At 36.6% G+C, this 21,752-nt stretch overlaps 2 protein-coding genes across 5 annotated transcripts in view; one reads left to right on the forward strand and one right to left on the reverse strand.

The window, feature by feature from the left end:
- tp73 (tumor protein p73) overlaps window positions 1-11,672 on the reverse strand; it is a 42,927-nt gene extending 31,255 nt beyond the window's left edge. Inside the window, exons 1-4 of one of the 4 annotated variants that reach the window (XM_026270561.1) lie at window positions 11,043-11,672; window positions 6,970-7,065; window positions 6,676-6,814; window positions 511-756 (exon numbers count right to left, since the gene is read on the reverse strand). In XM_026270561.1, the coding sequence (XP_026126346.1) occupies window positions 511-756; window positions 6,676-6,814; window positions 6,970-7,028 (444 nt within the window). In that variant the 5' untranslated portion in view covers window positions 7,029-7,065; window positions 11,043-11,672. Of the gene's footprint in view, window positions 1-510; window positions 757-2,365; window positions 2,832-6,675; window positions 6,815-6,969; window positions 7,083-11,042 lie in introns of those variants that run through there. The other 3 variants (XM_026270560.1, XM_026270563.1, XM_026270562.1) reach the window with 3 other exon arrangements.
- An 88-nt stretch (window positions 11,673-11,760) lies between these two features.
- On the forward strand, window positions 11,761-21,698 carry wrap73 (WD repeat containing, antisense to TP73). Its single transcript, XM_026270565.1, has 13 exons — window positions 11,761-11,902; window positions 12,664-12,736; window positions 12,841-12,993; window positions 13,299-13,415; window positions 15,878-15,950; window positions 16,830-16,933; window positions 17,730-17,816; window positions 18,291-18,425; window positions 18,517-18,594; window positions 19,418-19,520; window positions 19,999-20,124; window positions 20,581-20,772; window positions 21,051-21,698. Exons 2-13 carry the CDS (start codon window positions 12,668-12,670, stop codon window positions 21,158-21,160), a joined length of 1,347 nt encoding a protein of 448 aa, XP_026126350.1. The 5' UTR covers window positions 11,761-11,902; window positions 12,664-12,667; the 3' UTR covers window positions 21,161-21,698.
- Window positions 21,699-21,752: the final 54 nt, after the last annotated feature.

Below are 21,752 nucleotides of genomic sequence, written 5' to 3' on the forward strand. Positions count from 1 at the left end.
AAATGGCTGTTAAAAATTCAGTTTTACCATCAAATCTCTAGTTTAATATATTTCAAAAATGTAAATAGTTATTTTAAATTGTAATAATATTTCACAATATTACTGTATTTTTACTCATAGAAATGCAGCCTTCGAGCGCGAACGTAAGAATTTTCTTTCAAAAGCATTTATAAATCGTACAGACTCCAAACTTTTTAACAGCAGGGTATGTTATATGGAGAACAACAGCATGTCGCACCACACGACTCTGCTAGAAGTTTCATTTCAACTACGATTGAAAAAGAGGAACAAAGCTGGGACGCCGCCAAAATAAGAGTTTAGAAAATGAGGCGGTGAAGAAAGTGCAAACAAGCAACTGAAGTAGAGCAAAACTTATGCCTGCACACTGCGAGGAAAATGGTCAGTGAGTGTGGGGAAAGAAGTGTGTGTGTGTGTGTGTGTGTGTGTGTGCACGGGTCCACGAGGAGCTCACGTGACACAGTTGCACCACAGCCGAGGCGCCGTACTCACCGTCCAGGTGGCTGACTTGGCCGTGCTCGACTGCTGGAAGGTGACCTCGAAGTTGTGCGGCCCGGGGTAGTCAGTGTTGGAGGGGATGGCCGGCGCTGGAGACATAGCCTCGAAGGTCGAGTTCGGCTGGGAGTAGGGTGACGGCGTTGGCACGTTGGAGGCGGTCTCTGAGCTGTAGGGACTGCTAGACGCTGCTCTGTTCCCCAAACCTTGTTCCATACTGCTGCTCAGTAGGCTGTACTGAGACTGAGAGGAGAGGCAGAAAGAGAAGGAGGGTGAGACAGGTGAAGGAGTGGGAGGGAGGGAGGGAGAAAGTTGACTTTGAGGGGAAGAGGGAGGAGATAAGACTCCTTCCACTCCACTTCTCGAGCTCCAGGTACACCGCGATGGGACGTACGAGAGGGAGACAACCCAAATCTGTCCAATGTCTAATTGCCTGCCATTCTCTTCTCTAACTTACAAACACAAAACTCACAGATCATGCCCACCACAAGTTGGACAGATGTGTTCAAAGCACAGCTCATAATGGCATCATAACATTAGCTAATCTGGTAACAAAACATGAATTTTCATGCTTTTGATGAGCTCAGATTTTCTTTGTTGTGTTTTATTTGTTTCCATGCTTTCTGAATAACTCTTTAAAAAAAAAAAACGGTGCTTCAAAAGGTTCTTTACAGCGATGTCACATTTGCAGATGATTTTTTTTCCCAATCAAAACTTTTTAGAAGGAGTTTATTCAAGTTGTTGCTTCTTTTAGGAGTTTTACTCATTTTAATAACCGTTTAGCTTGTTTGCAGTTTTGCACATATAAAGAATATTAATTAAACACATAGACTTTAGATGTTAAAGGTTCTTTATGAAATTTAGACAAAAAGGTTTCTCTATGGATCTGTATGTCATTTTGAAATGTCAGCATTACTATCATTCATACTTTGTTTTTTTATCATCCCATATCATTTGTATGGAAGCCCGTTTCCGCCACTGAAGAACTTTTTATTGACTTTTTATCTCACAATCCTGACTTTTTTTCTTTTTAAATTGCTTGTTTATAAAGTCAGAATGACAAGATATAAACTCACAACTCTGAGGAAAAAGTCAGAATTGCAAGTGCATATCATTGTGCTTTATAGATACAGTATATCTAGTTTATACTTATATTCACAATTATGACTTTTTCAATTAGGAAAATTGCCAATTTTATCTCACAAAAGTATGCAATACTGCAAGTTTATATCACACAATTCTGAGTTCTGACTTTATAACTTGCAATTTAATGTATGTATCTCACAATTCTGACTTTTTTCTCTGAATTATGTGATAAAAAGTGATGATTAACTTTTTAATTTTTTTATTCAGTGGCAAAAATGGGCTTCTGTACATTTGCGTGGACATAAATGAATTACGCAGTTTGTTGAAGAGAGGTTGCTTATTACTTTTTTCAGGCTTACAATTTTTAACTACAAAAAAATGTGGAAATAAAAAAACTCAGACGTGGAAGCCAGAGACATATCTAAAAACCACAGTATCAGAGAGACTTTGGCTGGGATCTTTCGTCTTGGGCTGGTAAGAAACCACAGCTTAGCTTTTACAGAAATCAAATGTGATCTACTTTACACTGGTATTAAATAAATATGACATAAAATGATCACCAAAACCTCAATAAATAAAAACTAATAAATCAGAAATACTAACATTATCACTTGATTCGTGCAGACATGTGTGGATATAATAACTCAAAGTTCAGGGAAAAAGCATGATGGGTAATGATTCCCACAGAACGTGTGGACCAATCAGATCCCTGTGAAATGAGACAGCCAAACTGCAACACAAGTCAAGCGAAGAGAAAAGTCTTTACCTTCTTTTTCACACAGTACATCGTCCAAACTGACAGAATCACATGTCCTCGGCTGTCAAACGACACACTGATGAACCCACAGAAACACTCATCTCCCAAAGTCTGCTCCACCTGAGACACGGGGAACCAGAGCGGGTGGAGTCCAGAGGGACGGAGGTCAGAAACCACACACACTGTCCTAATTACGGCATATCGGCAGTCAGACAACACCTGCACAAGTATATACTTGCCGGGAGACACTTTCTCAAGTCCCTGCCTGCATTAATCACACCATTCAAGCAAGCACCGCAGAAAAGAGAACAAGAGATGAAGCAAAGTGTTTAAAGATACACAGATGAGTTTTTCTAAAATCAGTTTTTGCAAATCTGCCCACTACAAGCCACATCTCTCCTCGGCAGCCTGCTTGATGTGAAGAATCATTCAGTGACACTTGCATTGTATCAGTGTAATCTTTATCCCCAGAAGAGATTTCTAATAGATTTCTGAACTTAGTTTTTGCCTCACAGGGGTGCTTTCCATAAATGATCTTAAGATGAACAATACAATGTGAGAAACGCTTTCAGAGACTACCACACACACACATACTCACACACACACACACACACACAGGTGTGCCTCATCAGTAAGTCTAAATATGCTCTGCGACAAGTTGAAACACAACAGAAGCATTGCTGTGTGTGTGTGTGTGTTTGTGTGCACATGTATCGGTTTGATTAAATGATTCAACATTACATTTTTGCACATACATGCTCTCTATCTCTCTCTCTATCTCTCTCTCTCTCTCTCTCAGTCTATCTGTATATTATATATAATTAATTCGCCCATCTATATCATGAAGAAAGGTCAATATGCTTTCACTATAACTGACAGCCACACTGACATTCATTCAAACCATAATCAAGGATTGTGGGTCATGTTGTCACATGCATTTTAAAAAGTTATAAATGCATACATTATACAATAAATGTTTTTGCTTGTACATTTTTTATTTACTAGTTTTTGTTTTGTTTTGTTTGTGTGTGTGATTTATGAATATGTTTTACTGTAAAGCCTGTAATAAGGTGTTTAATGGCAGGTTTATTGTGACAGTTTACCCCATATACTGTTCAATGAACTACTGTATGCGACCACAAGTCTTTAAACTGTATATTATATCTAATATATTTCAAAGTATATCTGACAGATTTTGCCAGGGCATAGTGAACAGTATGCAGATGTGTCAGTGAGCTGCAGAAATGTTTCCTGTACTAACATGACAAAACAGCCCCCTCTGCTGCAAACTGGAAGGACTGACATTATCACATCCATTTAAAACTGCTCTGTTGAATCTTAATGAACTTAAGTAGACTTTGTTTACAGGTGTGAGATGACTAAACTAAACTGCAAAATATCAAAATGTTGCATGTTGCAGTATTTCTCCCATCCCTCAAAATGAAGCAAAGCAAAACCCAAGCTGTGCACAGAAAGACACATCAACAGGTGTCTGTTTAAAGATACACTGCAGCTATAGCATTAAAACAGCTAAAGGTTTCCTATCGAGCAGCATCACATGTTTCATCTCACATTAATAACACAAGATGTTTAAAGGATTTTTTTTTTCAAATGTTCATATAAAAGCCATTTTCGAGGATCATTCAAAATTAAGGTTTTTAAGCATTTACAAGCATTTGCAGCTGTGCAATTTATAATAGTAGCTACTATAAGCAGTATATTATAATCAGTTATCAGTTAACAAAAACAGACTTGTATTTTAACAGATGTGTCATAGAAGATCCATTTAGAAATGTAATTTAATATAATGATTAACAATAAAATAAAATAAAATAAAATAAAATAAAATAAAATAAAATAAAATAAAATTAAGTTTTAAGCCAGGCACAATGAATCTGAAGAATGAGTGGAATGGTTGAGAAGCCGCTCACCTACCGTGCTGTAGTAAAGAGGCAGGTCTCGGACACACAGCATTGTAGTGATCCCGCTGGGCAGGAAACAGACAGGGGAGATGCTCCCACTGCTCTGGTCATGTGACCTCACCCTAAACACAGGTGAGCTCTGCACTTCTCACTTCTTCACGTCTCACGTCTTCACTTTAGATGCTCCCAGAGAAACTAACTTGACACAACAACTCCAGGAAAGGTAACGCACTCTGAGTCGCTTTTTCTGATTTTCCGCCAGTTCTCCTTGCCCTGTCAGCTTCTAGATGCAGCCAACAACAAATCTCTGGCCCTCCCACTTTTTGGCCTCATGACTATTCATTAAGTAAAAAAGCAGGCCTGGACTTGCCCACTTGTCTTTTGGACTATACCACTTTTTTTTTCCAAGGAGGTAAGATTAAATTAATATTTTTTTTATATATATTTATTATTTTAGAAATTACCTACACTGTTCACTGCTAGAAAAACAAAGAATTGATAACATACTGGTTGGAGCAATTTCCCATAAGAGCCAATTGAAAAACAAACATCTGAAAATCAATTCATTCTTGAAAATGCTTGTCAAAGCCTAAAGTGAACGACCAAAACATCTCAATAAGGAGAAAAGAAAATCCATACAACCTAGAACAGATCATTTACAGAATTCTGGAACTATTGATGCAGAAAGTTACAAATATAGACACTGCAAAACAGCGTACATATTAAAACACATCAAACTCATTTGACAAAAAGATGTTTAGATCATAAAAATTATACTAATAATAATTCAAATATATTAGCACAGGCTATATTATATTATATTATATTATATGTTATTTTAGGAAAATTATGCTTTTTTGTTTGTTTGTTTTGCTTCTGTTTGTTTTGCACATCTACACAATGATCATTAAATTAAAATTTTTATGCATTAAAAATGCAAAATGCAGCAAAATCATTATTGTATATCATCATTATATTATCAATTGTGTTATACAGGCCAATATAATTAAATTGATAATATAATAATGATATACAATAATGATTTTGTTTTGATTTTGCACTTTGCATTTGTAATGCAATTTTTAATTGAATGCACACACAGCATTTCTTTTTTTTTTTTTTTTTTTTTACACAACAACAACAACTATATCAGTAATAATAATCAAATGTGAAACACAATTTAAAATAATCGAAATAACAAAAAAAGGGATAATGTTCAGATGAATTATGATAATGAGAATGGGGGAAATGCGCTAAAACGGCTGCCTTTTTCATGCTAAATTTTATTTTTTATATGGAAATAATAATAATATATTACATTAATATATAATATAATATAAATATTATAATATATATAATATTATATATAAATATTTATATATAATATAAATATAAATATTTCTTTCTATTTTGGGGTTAGATGGGTCTTTGTGTGTCCCTGTCTCCTGCTCTGTTGGGAGGCAGGAGCAGCTGTCATGCTCCAGGCTCGGCTTTTCTCTCTAATTAATCACGACCTCCTCTCAAACACCGGCCTGCTGCAGAACCCGAAGGAGGGAAAAGACAGCGCAGGAGAGGGAAACTAGGGACTGAGGAGGGAATCCTGATGGATACGGAGGGAAAACCAACACACGGTTGGCATGAAGTTGCAATGAAATTAAAGGGAAAGGTCTTCCAAAAATTAACATTCTGTCACCATTTCCTCATCTTGTTCCAAACCTGTATGAATTTCTTTATTCTGTATTTTGAAGAATTTTGGTAGTATTTATTAATGCGTTTGTTTTGGGAGGGGGCCATCAACTGTTCCGCTACCCACATTTTTCATGCCTTTAATTAATATCCATTATAAGTGCAGAACTGCAAACAAGCTAAAAGGTTATTAAAATGAGTAAAACTCCTAAAAGAAGCAGCAACAAAGTTTTGATCGGAAAAAAATGTCTACTAGTAACAGCAAAATACAACAGACAAATATAAATCAACCACATAAACTCTTAAAAATAAAGGTGCTTCACGATGCCATAGAGGATTATTTTTTTTTTTTTGTCTAAATGGTTTCATAAAGAACTTTTAACATCTGATGATCCTTTCTGTTTCACAAAAGGTTCTTTGTGGTGAAAGAAGGTTCTTCAGATTATAAAGAGGTGAGAAGGAGACGGTTCTTTAAAGAAGCTTTGACTGAATTAATTCTTTGTGGAACCAGAAATGGTTCTTCCATGGCATCGAGCTTATAATGTGACCGTCATTTTCCGCCAGGATATTATCCAGTAATTTCACAGACAATGCAAAACAATTCAGAATACAAGTAAAACACCTTTAGAGACTCAAGTACAGTGTGCAGTGTGCCCTATTTTTACTGATTTGTTTGTTCTGCACACAGTGAATTCTCCACTGGCTTCTTACCATGACATTGTCGTTCATGTCTCTCATGTCTCTCATGTGGTAGAGGTCCATGCAGACTTCAGCGCGGTTGCTGCTGGAGGCCACCCTGTCCCCTGAGTGTCCCGCCTGAGGAAGCTCAAAATATGTGCTGTCTGGCTCGCTGTAAAAACACAGAGAGCAGCGACGTGAATCACAAACCGATATAAGCACGCCAAAGGTCCTTTAAAAGCATTCCCATACTGTACTGTAATTCACAAAAACAAACAGCAGTTCATCCTGTAATTGTGCTAATATGTGTTATGCAAATGAACTCACAGGGTACTCCACAAGTGTTCAAAGGTCGTCCCCTCATCAGCGGTGGACGACTGGGACATCCTGGATGTTGGACGATCCAGCGCAGGGCAGATCACACTGAAAATCATACCGGAGGTACATGCATAAAGCAAAAGCAACCTTTGAAACAGTAAAATGACAAAAAAACGTTTATGTCAAATAGATATTTTTGCCTGATTTATCCAGAATAAAGTAGTTTTGGACGTATAAATTAATGTATTTAGGTTGATTCAGCTGTTATACATTATATTTTTGACTGGAATAAATCACCATTTTAAGGGTTACCCTTTACACCTTTTTTTTCAAGCTTTACATCTTGTGTGTGTGTCTATACAGTTTTATAGTAAAAATAAATAATTAAACAAAAACCATGAAGGAGAAATTAAGGGTGATTTATTCCTTTAAAAAAAATATTTTTTTTTTTTATCAAACTGAGCTGAATACTCTAAAAAGAGATTCATGAAAATTACATTTGAAATTAATTAATTAGTATTTATTAAATTAAAAAAAAATTAAGAAACTAATCCTCCAAATGACATATAATACCAACATAATGACTCTGAATTTTAATCATAGTCGTCATTCATTAATGGATCCAGCAGTTTTATAACAGACACTGATTCTGAAGAAGATGTACACTAGATTTCTCTGTAGAATAACTCTTTGTGAACTGCACCGCTGTTTAAAGACTGAACACAGAGGGTGCGATCTGAAAGTCATTTCCACCCTGCTGCCCAACGCATCTCCTGAAGTCTGAATCCCAGCTGATTCTGAGGCTGGATGCACAGATTCAGAATAAAGATGCCAGGCTCGACGTGTCCGAACCTGCCTGCACTGCTCCACTGTAGCACACACTTCCTCCATCACATTACTCACAGGAAACGAGGCTATAAACCACTGTCCTAACCACACAAGAACAAGTCACAGAGAGTGAGTCTGCAACCCAACTGTAACATACTTTAAAACACCTGAGAAGAAATAATTATACAACTATCATAGAGCTCAGTTCAGACGTGAGAGCAGGTTATGTCATTTATTAACACTGGTCAAGATTTTCAACTCAAATGATTTTATGCATTTTGAATATTGAATTCAAAATGAATTTTTGAATGTTGAATTTTTAAGAAAAAGCAAGATAAATAGGAGACACATATCTTAATATATTGTTACTGAATAGAAAAAAAACATCAATAAATCATACTGTGAATGATATTTAAGACACCAAGCTGGTTTTATTTTACTCATACTTGTGCAATGGGATAAATTTGAAGAAAATAATAACCACAGTACTATTTTTCTTTTTTTTCCACACAGTCTGACAAATATATCATATAAGATATCCTATAAAAATGTAATTACACATGAATGTAAATTAATTAGGCTATATCTTAAATAATGCACTCACCTTATAAAAAAGAAAAAAAAAAGAAAAAGAAATCCTATGATAATAATATGTTGTTAATATTTCTACCCCTGTGATGTTTTTATTTTATTTTTTATTCAATTCAAATTCAATATGGGCTTGATTAAAAAATTCCCTGAACATCCACAACGTCTTTGTCCAGGAAATATATATATTGTAAAGAAAGTAAGCTTAGTTCATTAAACACATTTTGATATTAATCATGTCACCAACAAAAAATGAACTTGGCATAAATGCAACTTTACGAACATGTAAATTGTGAAGCAGCAAAAATTTAAAAGAGAACTTAATCAGTTGTGTGTGTGTGTGTGTGTATATATATATATATATATATATATTAAAAATAGTCTATTCTTTTCTTGAGAAAACTGTTTCGGTTAAAGGCTGCTATCTCGGAATAGCGGTTTTATCTTCACTTGTTTACAAAAAGATTTTCTAACTGTAATTTGGATAAAATAATTAACGATTTTAGAAACGTTTAATATTAACATTCTGCAAGTAAATGCGCACAATTATTTTACTTAAAACAGATGTTAAGAATAATTCCTTCGCCGTGACAACTATAGCCCGGTCTCCCCTTAATTCTAAATTATATAGGTCTAAATTCGCTCGTTTAAAATGAAAACATTTAAAATGTAAAAGAAAACGTTTTCTCCTGTAAGTGCCTTCAGGCAGAACCCAGATTCGCTGTTGCGCAGCGCGCGTCACATCGCGTCGCGTCGCGTCTGTTCCCTCGGTAACACTGCGCGCACAACACCTTCCTCTGAAAGAGGCAGAAGATCAATTATTATAGGCAAACAAAACTGACTGAACATCCATCATCACATTTTTAACACACCTCACAAAATCATATATAATTTGGCTCCAAAATGCTTCTTCGTCTTATTATAACCTATTCTAAAAATATATATCCACTTCCCGGCTTGTTAGATGAAGGCCTAACATTAGAGCAATCAACAAATGACAGTTCTCATAAATTAAAAAAATAAATAAAAATAAATTAAAACTGATCAGAAAGAAAGAAAGAAAAGAAATAAAGAAAAGAAAGAAAGACAGAAAGAAAGAAAGAAAGAAAGAAAGAAAAGAAAGAAAGAAAGAAAGAAAGAAAGAAAGAAAGAAAGAAAGAAAGAAAGAAAGAAAGAAAGAAAGAAAGAAAGAAAGAAAGAAAGAAAGAAAGAAAGAAAGAAAGAGTGGCATAATAAATCGTGTAACCCTGTGAACAGCTAGAGAAGCTGAATGAACTGAATCAGGGTTAGGTTTCTCTTCAGTGTTTTACCGCCGAGGCTCGTCGTGTTTACTCGTCCTGACCTGTATTCCCGTGACAGCTGCCACCTCGAGAGGAGTCACAGCTCTGGCAGCAATTATACACACACGACAGGGATTCAAGCGAACAATTGAATTATCTTTTGACAAAGGCATTGCATGTACACCTAATGAAGCTGTATCCGATCTTACCGACGCTCACGGCGAACAGACACACGACTGACCGGCGGTGAACGCGTCATCGACCGAAAGCGCTCTGATATTCCTCGGACACGCGCAACTTTCGATAATAGCCTATGTTAAAATAGAGGAGCCCCCAAAAGATTGGGAAATTAAAAAAATAAAAATAATTAGTAGCCTATTCACAGACTACAAACTGTTTCGGGTGATTATAATAAGTGCATTCAGTGCTGAACTAAAACAGCAGCCTTGACAACCATCACACAAACACTGCTGCGATGAAAACATATTACACCGATCCAAACACTCATTAACTATAGCCTATAATATCATTTATGATATATGAATGTTTCGTTTTAATTTAGTTTATATTTTCTTTGCTAATAAGCTATTATTAGGACATAATAGCTATTTAATAGGATAATTATGTAAGCTAACAGTAATATAACAATATATAATTTAATAGTCTATAACATCATCTTATAAAATATAATATAGTCTAATACATTACACAAGTGGATAAAGAAATAGAAAACAGATATCAAGTAACGTTAGGCTGGAGCTTAATGAATAGGCTACTTGTGAAAAATAAATAAATTAAAAAAAAACAAGGAAAAGGAAAAAATCGCCCTCTTCAGAAGTTCATCTTTCTTATCAAGCATAGGTTTAGTCTACTGTACATGTTGACAGAAAATTATCATAGTGAACTCTGACCACTGCATCACATCTTGGGGACACGGATCGATGTTCCTGCTGATAGACAAACGAAAACTAATTAAATCGCTATGGTACACTTTAGATGCTTAGTTAAAAATAACTAAATTACGATTAACTTCGATCATTATGGTGATATATATATATATATATGCTCTTTTATCATCATTAACGAATTTCAATACAACTAATCTCCATAACTAACACAAATAATATAGTAAGCGATTATAATAATATCTATAATAATAAGCGATTGTAGTGAATGATTGAAGCATGAAGAGATCTCGCTGAGTTTCACTCAAAGTGGGTGGGTTTAATGCTTACCTTCAGCAATGTGACCACTAGATATTATTCCCAGAAACTCTACCTTTTTTTTATTTATTGTATTTTTTTTTTTACCGTGACAGAAACTAGCTACATGTAGTAAAGAGTTCAAACAAACCATAAGCACTATATGTGCATTACATTTACTTACCAAACAAGTTATATTCCTGGCTTGTAACAACCTGGCGATGTTCTCTGGATCCCCAAATCAGTTTCCTTGACCTGCAGCTGACCCTACAGCTTTGTCATGAAGCAGATGAGCTGCGAACTAAGTCATTGAACAACAAAACGACCTTGAATCTCTCCTTAAAGTTACCAGCGGGACTCGAGCGAGGCAGATGAGGCTGATTATGCAGGTGTAGGGTAATGTGCTGCTGGAGTGTGAGTGCCGTGGCTGTGGAGGGTTGGGCTGGGACTGATGGGGACCGATGGGGGACGGAGGAGGAGGCGTTAGCCGCCGTTTGGGCGCACACGAGCGGGAAACACTAATCCCAGCTCGATACATGTGCTTAAAGCTTGACGTTTACATTCTCACTTTATTTTTATATGCGTGAGGTGTGACAGTCTAATTCGATTGTAGAACTGTCCCTAACAAAACCGTAGACATCAATTTAATTCACCAGTCTCTACTGACAGCATAAACACGTGTTTGCATTTGCTTTGAAATCCATACGCGGGAATAATAAAGTCATACAGTTAAAAAAAAATCATAAAAGTACTCGGCCTGAGAGTAGTTAATATATTTATTGTAAAAACATATCTCCGTCTTAGAAAATATACGATGAAACAACATTTCCCACAATTCCATTGTGACGCCGACAATAACGCGCGGCGCTGATTGGCCGTCAGCATGACACAAATGACGTTTTTCGTAAACGTCACTTCCGAAACAGTAAGCGATTCGGATTAGAGACCGTTTGATTGTAACAAGTGTCTTTTTGTTTTGTCCTCCAAATGTCTTAATAATTGATCAAAAAAGTCTTCGGATCAGAGCGTACGATACGCAAAAAGGTAACTTGTTATCACGCATACAACTAGTGTTCGGTTAAAGCAGATATTTCGACGTGTAACCGGTTTTGTAACTTTAGTAACGTTAAGCGCCCTGATACGGAGCCGTTAACGTCTCTTTCAGCCTGACGATAGACCATTTATGAATTATTTTGGTCGTTTCTAAAAGCGCATCATTTAAAAAAATAGTCGAATTATTCGTTATGGTAGTAAATTCTAGTTTTGACATACTCGAAAAGTGCTTTAAAGAATAGATTTAACACCATTTATCTACCAGCTTGCCTAAGGTTACCTGAGTGAATCTCACCTGTAAACGTTAACGTCATAGGCCAAAAAACTAGAAACAAGAAACGTATTTTGCTTGGAACATTACTTACTATGAGCATTATTTAAGTAACGTTATTCCTGCGAAGTGGTAAAAGTTGTAATATATTTAATGCTGATTTATAGCCTTTATTCTGGTTTATTGAGATTTAAACCGTTCAGAATGGTCTACAGTAGTGTGAATCTAATGAGAATCACAAATGCAAATAAACTTTAAAAATGTCAAATGTCTTAAAATCTTAATGTACTTTAAATGGGCTTATTAAACAAAACTATTTATTTTATTTTCTGAAAAAAATATATCTTTTGATTTTGAGGTGAAGTATTCTTTGAATAGATTTCGACCGTCAACCTCTTTATTTAGCATTTCACTGTCAAAGAATGCATCAACACAGTAACTCTAAAAAAATGAATATTTTAAGATTTACTCTTGTTTCCAGTGACATGAATTTCTCAGAGGTCTTCAAGCAGTCCAATCAATTGTGCAAAGTTTCTCCAGATGGGAAATATTTGGTAAGATGCTTTTCTTACAGCTATCAACATTTTTATGACAAATCAAATGATGGCTAGAATTGCATACTTCCAAGCTGATTTAAATCTTTAATTTGGGCTTGTAGGCCACCTGTGTTCAGTACCGCCTGGTGGTCCGTGATTTCAGCAGCCTTCAGATCGTGCACCTGTACACATGTCTGGACCAGGTGATGCACATGGAGTGGTCCTCCGACTCCCTCTTCATCCTCTGTGCCATGTACAAAAGAGGACTAGTGCAGGTATGACAACCCATTGCATTTATTAATACACTTTTACCTAATTTCATGGCTGTTTTTAGCCTTCACCTAGAAGGTCTTGGAAAAAAAGCTATAAAAGTACATCCATATGTTTCCTCAACAAGATGCATGATCTGAGGTGTCACTTTTTCTGCAGTTGCATAAAATCTCCTGTCTATTTAAATCGGCTTACCTCTGTGAGGGAAGAAAGCGCCAGTCCTTCATGTTGAGCCATTCGACAGGGCGACAGGATTCAGATGTGTTTGTTACTGAAGTGACTTGGCGTGTCTGTGTTTTGGCTCTCTCAGGTGTGGTCTCTAGAGCAGCCGGATTGGCACTGTAAGATAGACGAGGGTTCGATTGGACTAGTCTCATCACGCTGGAGTCCTGACGGGCGACACATACTCAACACCACTGAGTTCAGTGTAAGTATGGTGGTAGGAGGAGTCAGTTTTGCACCGTGTCAACTGTTGCTGCCCATAAATAACTTACAGTCCATGCACAGGACTGATTCGTTCAATGGGGTCACAATCAGAAAAGAGAGTTTAAAGCTGCAGTAGGTAACTTTTGTAAATATATATTTTTTACATATTTATTAAACCTGTCATTATGTCCTGACAGTAGAATATGAGACCGATAATCTGTGAAAAAATCAAGCTCCTCTGGCTCCTCCCAGTGGTCCTATTGCCATTTGCAGAAATACATCGCTCCCGGTAAGAAACAACCAATCAGAGCTGCGGTCCGTAACTTTGTTTGTGTTCAAAATGTAGAAAAATCTATATAATAAGCGAGTACACCATGAATCCATTTTCCAAACCGTGTTTTTAGCTTGTCCTGAATCACTAGGGTGCACCTATAATAAGTGTTTATATTCAGACTATTTTAGATTGCTTCGGGGTACCGCGGCCGAGTAACACAGTACCTTTGTGATTCTTCATAGACATAAACAGAGAGAAGTAGTTCCGGCTACGATGTTGTTCCGCAAGACGCAAGCAGTTCTGTTTATTAACTGTTAGAGCGTCAAAAGTTACCTACCGCAGCTTTAAACACTACTTCTTATGATCATGTTAATACACAAAACATGAGACAAAGTATAAAAATGAGAACAAAAAAAATAGTGTCGTGTCCCCGGCTCGAGCAGATAAACGGTCTGCGCAGATTCGTTCCGCTTTGGGTTTGTTTATCCAATGTAGCTGTTGTAAATCGGTCCTGATGAGAACGCAAGGCCTTTCTTTGACTGAATGCACATTGCGATGACATCACGGGATGCTTCTAAACCTAAATTATGCAGAAAATTTTTGAGTTTGCAAAGGGTACTCGAAATATTAAAAGCCAAATAAAATAATAAAAACAAAGACATTATAGAACAGTAGATGAATAAATAAAGGAAAATGTTACTTATTGTGAAATATTGTTTCAGTGAACCCTTGTGCAACCTTTTGGACATGATGTTATCTGTCTGTCTGGATTACACTTGGGCCGAGTGCCACTGTAGTCTGTCGCCTGAACTTCTTGATTCCAAGAATTACTGACAGGTGTTGAGATGCTGGACAGCTGTGTGTGTGTGTGTGTGTGTGTGTGCGCACTTGGAGTTAAGTGTCCGTCTGTCTGGATTCCTGCTCTTTGTCTCGTGTGTCGGAGGCTGAATGACGGACGGCTGGACATTTGTCTGTTGTCTTCCATCTGACGTCTCAGTTACAGGCCATAAATGAACAGTACACTATCTGTTTTAATAATAACACTTCCACTATTACAAATGGTCCTTTATAAAGCCTCTTATGGTACATAGTGAAAATTAGACAAAGTCGGCTTGCTCCTCAAGGGTGCCACCTAGAGGATAGCATCTGAGGTGGCAGGCGCATATTAGACATCTAATACTGTATATGTTAGCATCAGCAAACTTTATGAGCTGTGTTGTTCATCATGGCAGGCCAGTTTATTGAATACTGAGTAGGTGTCAACATGAGAAGCACAATGACGTATGATTGGTATATTCACTTGAGTTTGCAGAAATGATAAGTGGTCTATTCAACTGCATTGTGTCATTATAAGAACACAGTGCTCTTGGCTGAAGGAAAGCAGCTTAATTTAGTATTTTACAGTCCATTGATGCCTGGACGAAACAGATTAGGACAGCAGATGTCCATAAACAACTGTTTAAACCTTTTACTTAATACTGCTCATGTACTTGATGTCGGGCATATTCTCACTAGTTTTTTTTTTTAGCTCACAAAATTTTTATTTTTTTTAATACTAGTTATATTAATATGTCCCCACACTGCATTTGATTTCACATTTTATTTCATATGTGATGGACGAACCAGAAGTAAGATCAGATACGATTTTTATCGTGTTTTCTTCTACTCATTATAACTAACTTATTTAATAACTTAAGCAGTTTAACATAAGGCTGCAACATAACAAAACGTGAAATAAATGTATGAATACTTTCGCAAGGCACTATATATATATATACAAAAAAATTTGTGTGTGTGTGACCCTTGAGCACAAAACCAGTCACACAGTAAATTTTTGCATCCTCAGATTACAGATTTAATAGTTGTATCTCGGCAAAATATTGTCCTATTATCCATATATCTGTGTGTGTGTGTGTGTGTATATATGTATGTATGTATGTATGTGTTTTCTCTTAATTTACCTTTGCCTTTGAATTCATCCAAATAGAATTTGTTTGCTTTTTTTTTACTATTTGACATTGACTTGAATGTCCTTTTTTTTTGTTGCCCAGTCAGCTTTGTCCGGTATAGTGTGTATTTTCTAGCACTTGTAAACCACAGACCTGTGTTTCACTGCTGACCACCTGAAGGTGCAGATTTAATTTAAATAAAAGATATTTCCATTAAAAAATGTTTCTTTTTCCTCACAGTTGAGAGTCACTGTCTGGTCCCTGTGCACAAAAGCTGTTTCCTACATCAAGTATCCTAAAGCCTGCCAGAAAGGTGAGTGAATGCGAGTCAGATGTAGAACTAGTTGTATAAATGTTTGTGAGAGAGGAGATGTGAGGACACGGTCACAGAAACATGAATCATGTGGGTATTTACCTGTAATATAAGTCTTATCCCTGGATGTCTAGCCAGCGTGAGCTCTCACAGACAGCTGGTAAACTATGTGCAGTCCTCATAACCCCCTGTCAGCATGAAGACCACTCACACTCCAGAAGACAATAAGTTCAGATCATGCATGACTGCTATAGATTCACATTTTCTGGCCAGCACCGTATCTGTCTCCACTGTCGCCCGGAGATTGAGCTGTAACCTTCAGATCAGCTGATGGAAAACTCCTGTTGAAAGGTGCATCGTGTTCTCCGTCTAACAGAGTGAATTATGAACATTTTAGTCATTTCTTTTTTGCAGCCATTGGATAAAGTTATGGAGGACAATTCCATTCATAACATAATTGACATTTGTCCAGTGTTGGGGAGGATGCTTTTATACTGTAGCTCATAATTTAAAGAAGTTCAACAATAGTCAAGCTACTTTTTGAAAAAGAAGAAGAAAAAAAAAACTGATTATAATGTCATAAATGTCATTTTTGATCATTTCATCCTTGTTAAATAAAAGTATTAATTTCTGTATAAATAAAAACATCTTACCGAACCAAACGTTTTGAATCAGCTGTCAAATGAGATGATTGTTTGCAGTACAGGTAACTGGAAATATGCTTCAGTGAGATGCTCCATCCACGTCACTAGATGTCAGTGTGAATCCGAGGTGACCGCTATATTGGGCAGCATGTTTAGATTAATACAGTGCCCAGATTACTGTAGCGCAGTTGCATCAAAAAAACTAAAATGCTTTGAATATACAAATGTGTTTCAGGAGTGGACTTCAGTGCGGACGGTCGTTATATGGCTCTGGCCGAGAGACGGGAGTGTAAAGACTACATCAGTGTGTTTGTGTGTGATGACTGGCATCTTCTCAGAGTGAGTGCAGATATCAAAGATAGTATCCAGTTGTGTCTCTTCCACCATTCTCTCCCCCAAAGAAAAAACTGGCAAAATCATTGAATACCTTCAGATGAAGATGCATGACTTGATTCTCAAATACTTGTATTAAACATTTGGTAGCTACATTAGTAGCATTACATTAGTGAACTGACAATTAACTTTATTTTTTACAGCATTTATTAATCTTAGATAATGTTATTAGAGATTAAAAATTGCACCCGTTAACAATAGTTGAATAAAGAATAAATGTAAGTTTTTCATTGTTAGTTATTGCATAAAAGTTAACAAATTAGATTTTATTGTAAAGTGTTACCAAACATTTTTGTAATTTTTTAAAAGAACAACTCTTTGTTTGGTGTACAAATAATAATAAAAAATATACTTTTATTATTATTGTTGTTATTTAATCACCTTTTTTTGTAAATAAGCTTTTTAGTAGTAATGAAAGCATGTAAATATTAAATAACAGTATGTACTTATTTTTAATGGTAATAGTGATATTTAAATATATATAAAACCAACCATAAGGGATGTACAACAAATATTACTAAAATGTTACAGATTTACATTATTATTATTATTATTATTATCAGAATGTGAAATAAGAGTAAATGTAAAAACCAAATAAAATCTCAAATCTTTGGAATTTGGGTTGCATGTTTTTGAGAGTGATAGTGGTAAAAGGTATTACATTTTTGATGCAAGAGATGTTGACTGGCATTTGTAAGGTGTTTTTTTTTTTTGTGTGTTTTTTTTTTTTTTTTGTCTGTAGCATTTTGAGAGCGAGACTCAGGATCTGTCGGGGCTGGAGTGGTCTCCTAACGGCTGTGTGCTTGCGGTGTGGGACAGCTGTCTCGAGGTAGTGTGTCTTAACATTCAAGAAAATCACTGCTTATGGTCACAAAAGACTTCTTTCCCAAACAGTTTTAGGTTATTGATCAAAGATCAAATTGTTATGCTATCAAATGGTTCATTCTCAGGCTACATTTATGTGACAACGATGTAGTCAAATACGGAAAAGTTTTTCCATTGCATTCTCAAAAAGTTTCACGTATACACGACAACATTTTCAAAATGATCCGGGTTTACACATATCTGCAAAAAAAGCCAAAAACGCTGTATTTGATGCCAGGTCAGTAGTTGGCATTTTCAGTCCTCTAGACGCCTTTGTCGTGTTTCCCATTTTTGTCTGAAAACATTGTCGTGTAATTGACCCCTCAGTCTGTCTGATGCAGCAACAGGGTGCTAATCAACAGAATTCGATTTTTGTCATGGAAGCAATTTTAGTTTAATGATTTTATGAATTAACTATTCAGATTAACTCTCTCCTCAGTATAAAATTCTATTATATTCGCTGGACGGTCGCCTGTTGTCCTCCTACAGTGCGTATGAGTGGTCTCTTGGCATAAAGTCTGTCGCCTGGAGCCCCAGCAGTCAGTTCCTGGCCGTTGGCAGCTACGATGAGAAGGTAGGCAATCTCTTCAAGAAACACGTGGGAAATATCAGCTTTATATAACATAATCTGTCTAAAAGAGAGTTTTTGATGGGCTTTCCATCAGGTTCGGATCCTGAATCATATCACCTGGAAGAAGATCACAGAATTTGAGCATCCAGCCACCATCATGAACACCAAAGCTGTACGTGTCTGGAGATACAAACTCTCTCAACTTTACTTTAATCAGCACTGTTGTAACAAAATCTTTGTGTGAGGTGAAAATGAATTATACAAGGCTGACTATTTTAGATAACCCACAAAATAAATAAAGGGCTCATTGGAAAAAATTGCCTATGCAAAAAGACTAAAACATTTTTTTCACAATTGACTGCAGTTTCCAGTTGAAATGAACAACAACCATTTTTATTTCTTTGCACAGAAATTATGATTACAGGTACAGATTAGCCATTAATAGAGACTTTTAACCTCAACACTTTTACCATTGTGCATGATTTATAAACTAATTAGTTTTGTAGTTTGCATGACATAACCAGCTCCTTTTCTTATGCAGTAAACTTGCTTGTTAGCGCACCTGATACAGCGGTAGTCTGAATTGTACTTGCAATGAAGAGTGTTTAGGTACAAGTATTGGAAAAAAAAAAAGTGCTTAGTTCTAGTAACATCAGAAATTTTTACTATAACTCAAAGGGCATTTCATCTCCAAACTGCCCAATAAACACGTTTTCCTAATAAGCCTGGGTTTATCCCTCTCAGGCTCAAATTCAGTTTTAGTAAAAAGTTTTTAGTACTCCAGATACATCAAATATGTATCTGGAGTAATAAGGTAGTTAGTTTTTAACTGTTGCAAATCAGCAATGCCTGCCTTGAGAGGGTTATTTTACATGTTTATAAATGAAAAAAATATATATTTCTGGTTGAATACTCTAACAAAGTGTGTGTCTGTGTCTGTGTCTGTCTGTGTGTGTGTGTGTGTGTGTGTGTGTGTGTGTGTGTGTGTTTTCTAGGTGGTATTTAAGGAAGTGGAGAAAAGACCTGTTGTGGGCAGTGAGGATCTTTCTATTCATCAGCTTACTGTGGATAATTCACTGTTTAGCACACAGAGCAAGTGTAAGTGTCATTAATCTTGGTAGGACTCATTTCCTGATGGGTAAACTAAGTTTATAATGTGAGAAGGCTGTCTTATGTGCCCTGGCACTAATATTACCTGCTATGCGGACAGCACTGTTTCAGTGGAGTCCGTAGATTTAACATAGTGGCTGGTCATTAAAAATTATGAGTAAATGTTTCTATTACTGGACTGTTGATAGCAGTCCGTAGATGCGCGTCCACTTGCTTGTGGGGTGCCACAGGGCTCAATTCTTGCCCCAATTTTATTTTCTATATTTATGCTACTGATGGGTGCTATCTTTGAGAAATATGGAGTGTCCTTCCATGTGTACATGGATGATACCCAGCTTTGTGTGAAAGTGCTTTATAAATAAATAAATAAATAAATAAGCTTAAGTCCAGAATTATGTGGTGAAATGCATTTAAATTGTGAAAACTGTGCTTAACATTTTGATCAGCTAGACTTGCCTTGTTTCAGATGAGATCACACAACTGCCAGCCCAGGTGCCAGTAATCAAGCCCGATCCAGAACGAGCCAACCCAAAAATCGGCATCTCCGCTCTGGCTTTCAGTGCTGATAATCGCTTCCTTGCTACAAAGAATGGTGAGGCGATCATGAACCCGGAAACTTACATTAAAGATTTCATAGATCACATATCAAGAGCAATTTCTAGTAAGTGAAAATTTTATAGATGAGAACTAATATTTATATTCAGTTAATACTAGTTACTGCAGGTGAATATTTATACATCCATTACATGTTAAGATTTTATTATATTTCATGACTTTTCTAGCCCCAGAAATAACAATGTTAAACTGTACTGTGGGAACAGCTCCATCTAGCTGTGTAGTTCATCTCGCTCTTTATGCCTTTTGTTCATTGCTCAGCATTACATTCAACTAATGCCAGCCTGTATCAGCTTTTCAGAGCCATTTGGTGCCCTAGGAAAGTCCCTTGCATTGAACAGACTTTATTCTGCCTATTCAGACGTCCTGACAACTGTGGCTCATAGACTCGTGTTTATTGGTTTCCACTAACACTGCTTGTAACGTCCGTCAGATAACATGCCTCAGAGCCTGTGGGTGTGGGACATGCAGAGACTCAGTCTGCTGGCCGTCCTGGAGCAGACGGCCCCTGTGCGCTGCTTTGTCTGGGACCCACGCCGACCCCGTCTGGCTCTCTGCACCGGAAACACCAAAGTTTATCTGTGGTCACCAGCTGGCTGCGTGTCTGTGAATGTACCAGTTGAAGGTATGGATCCAGTTTTACCACAGTGCATGCCTCGCTAGTCTCACTGTAAGCTAATTACTGTTATCAAGAAAGACAATGACCCCCCCACTCCAGAAAAAAATAGTTCTTTAAAGGAAAATATTTTTGCATTACTATACAACTTAACTGATGTGCAGTCACAGGTTTGATTGTATCAGCCTTTTTTAAGATAACAAATTTACCCTTAACAATAAAAGGAGTTGCTTGCAAATAAGGAAGTTGTTTGGAAACATCTAACTTCTTTTTCTGTTTCCTCGCAGGCAGTTTTCAGGTGCAGTCTCTGTTCTGGCACTGCAGTGGCAGCTCGCTCGTCCTGCTCTCAAAAGAGCACATCTGCCTGTGTTACGTGGAAGCAGAGGAGGAGAAATAAACCAAAGCTCGTCACATCGCACTCCTCAGAGTCTGTTTCTGCAGTCCTACAGAATAAAAACTGCTGCCGCATGAGCGTAAGAAACCTGCTCTCCAACTCGAGACAAACACTGTGGCATCAGCACTTTAGAACTTTTTCATCTTGACACAAAATTATGATTTTCAATAGAGCACGTGCTATAATGAGTAAAATAGTCTTTGAGGGAATAAAATGTGGCTTGTGTTCTTAAGTAGAGCACTAGATATTTAGCAAACACAGCCTAGTGCAAATGAGCCGATGCTTTGATCTGCTGCTTTATGGCCTTACACAAGCGAAATATCTGTTTTGGAGGACCAAATATATCATACAAACACATCACATTTATGTCACTTCAGATTTGCTGTTTTTGTAGCTGTGGTGTTTTTAGATGAATGTGAATGACAATGTCTGTTGTATTTCCTTGTTTTTCCTTAATGTTTAAGGTTTTAAGACTAGATTTATTTTTTATAAATTTAGAGCTGCTTTTTGTAATAAAGTTTTCTACATTTGTTTCCCTTAAGGTTTTTTCCCTTCTTTTTAAGAGATAATGGTGAGTCTCATAACACCCATCAAG

Source organism: Carassius auratus, chromosome 8, assembly GCF_003368295.1.
Source record: "Carassius auratus strain Wakin chromosome 8, ASM336829v1, whole genome shotgun sequence".
Taxonomy (NCBI): Eukaryota; Metazoa; Chordata; class Actinopteri; order Cypriniformes; family Cyprinidae; genus Carassius; species Carassius auratus.

What these genes read in the sequence shown, in the direction of transcription:
- wrap73 (XM_026270565.1), top strand. Translation starts at nt 12,668, where the DNA reads ATGAATTTCTCAGAGGTCTTCAAGCAGTCCAATCAATTGTGCAAAGTT. An exon ending in TGTGGGACAGCTGTCTCGAG is followed by an intron (nt 17,817 to 18,290) that starts GTAGTGTGTCTT and finishes CTCTCTCCTCAG; the next exon opens with TATAAAATTCTATTATATTC. An exon ending in TTGGCAGCTACGATGAGAAG is followed by an intron (nt 18,426 to 18,516) that starts GTAGGCAATCTC and finishes GCTTTCCATCAG; the next exon opens with GTTCGGATCCTGAATCATAT.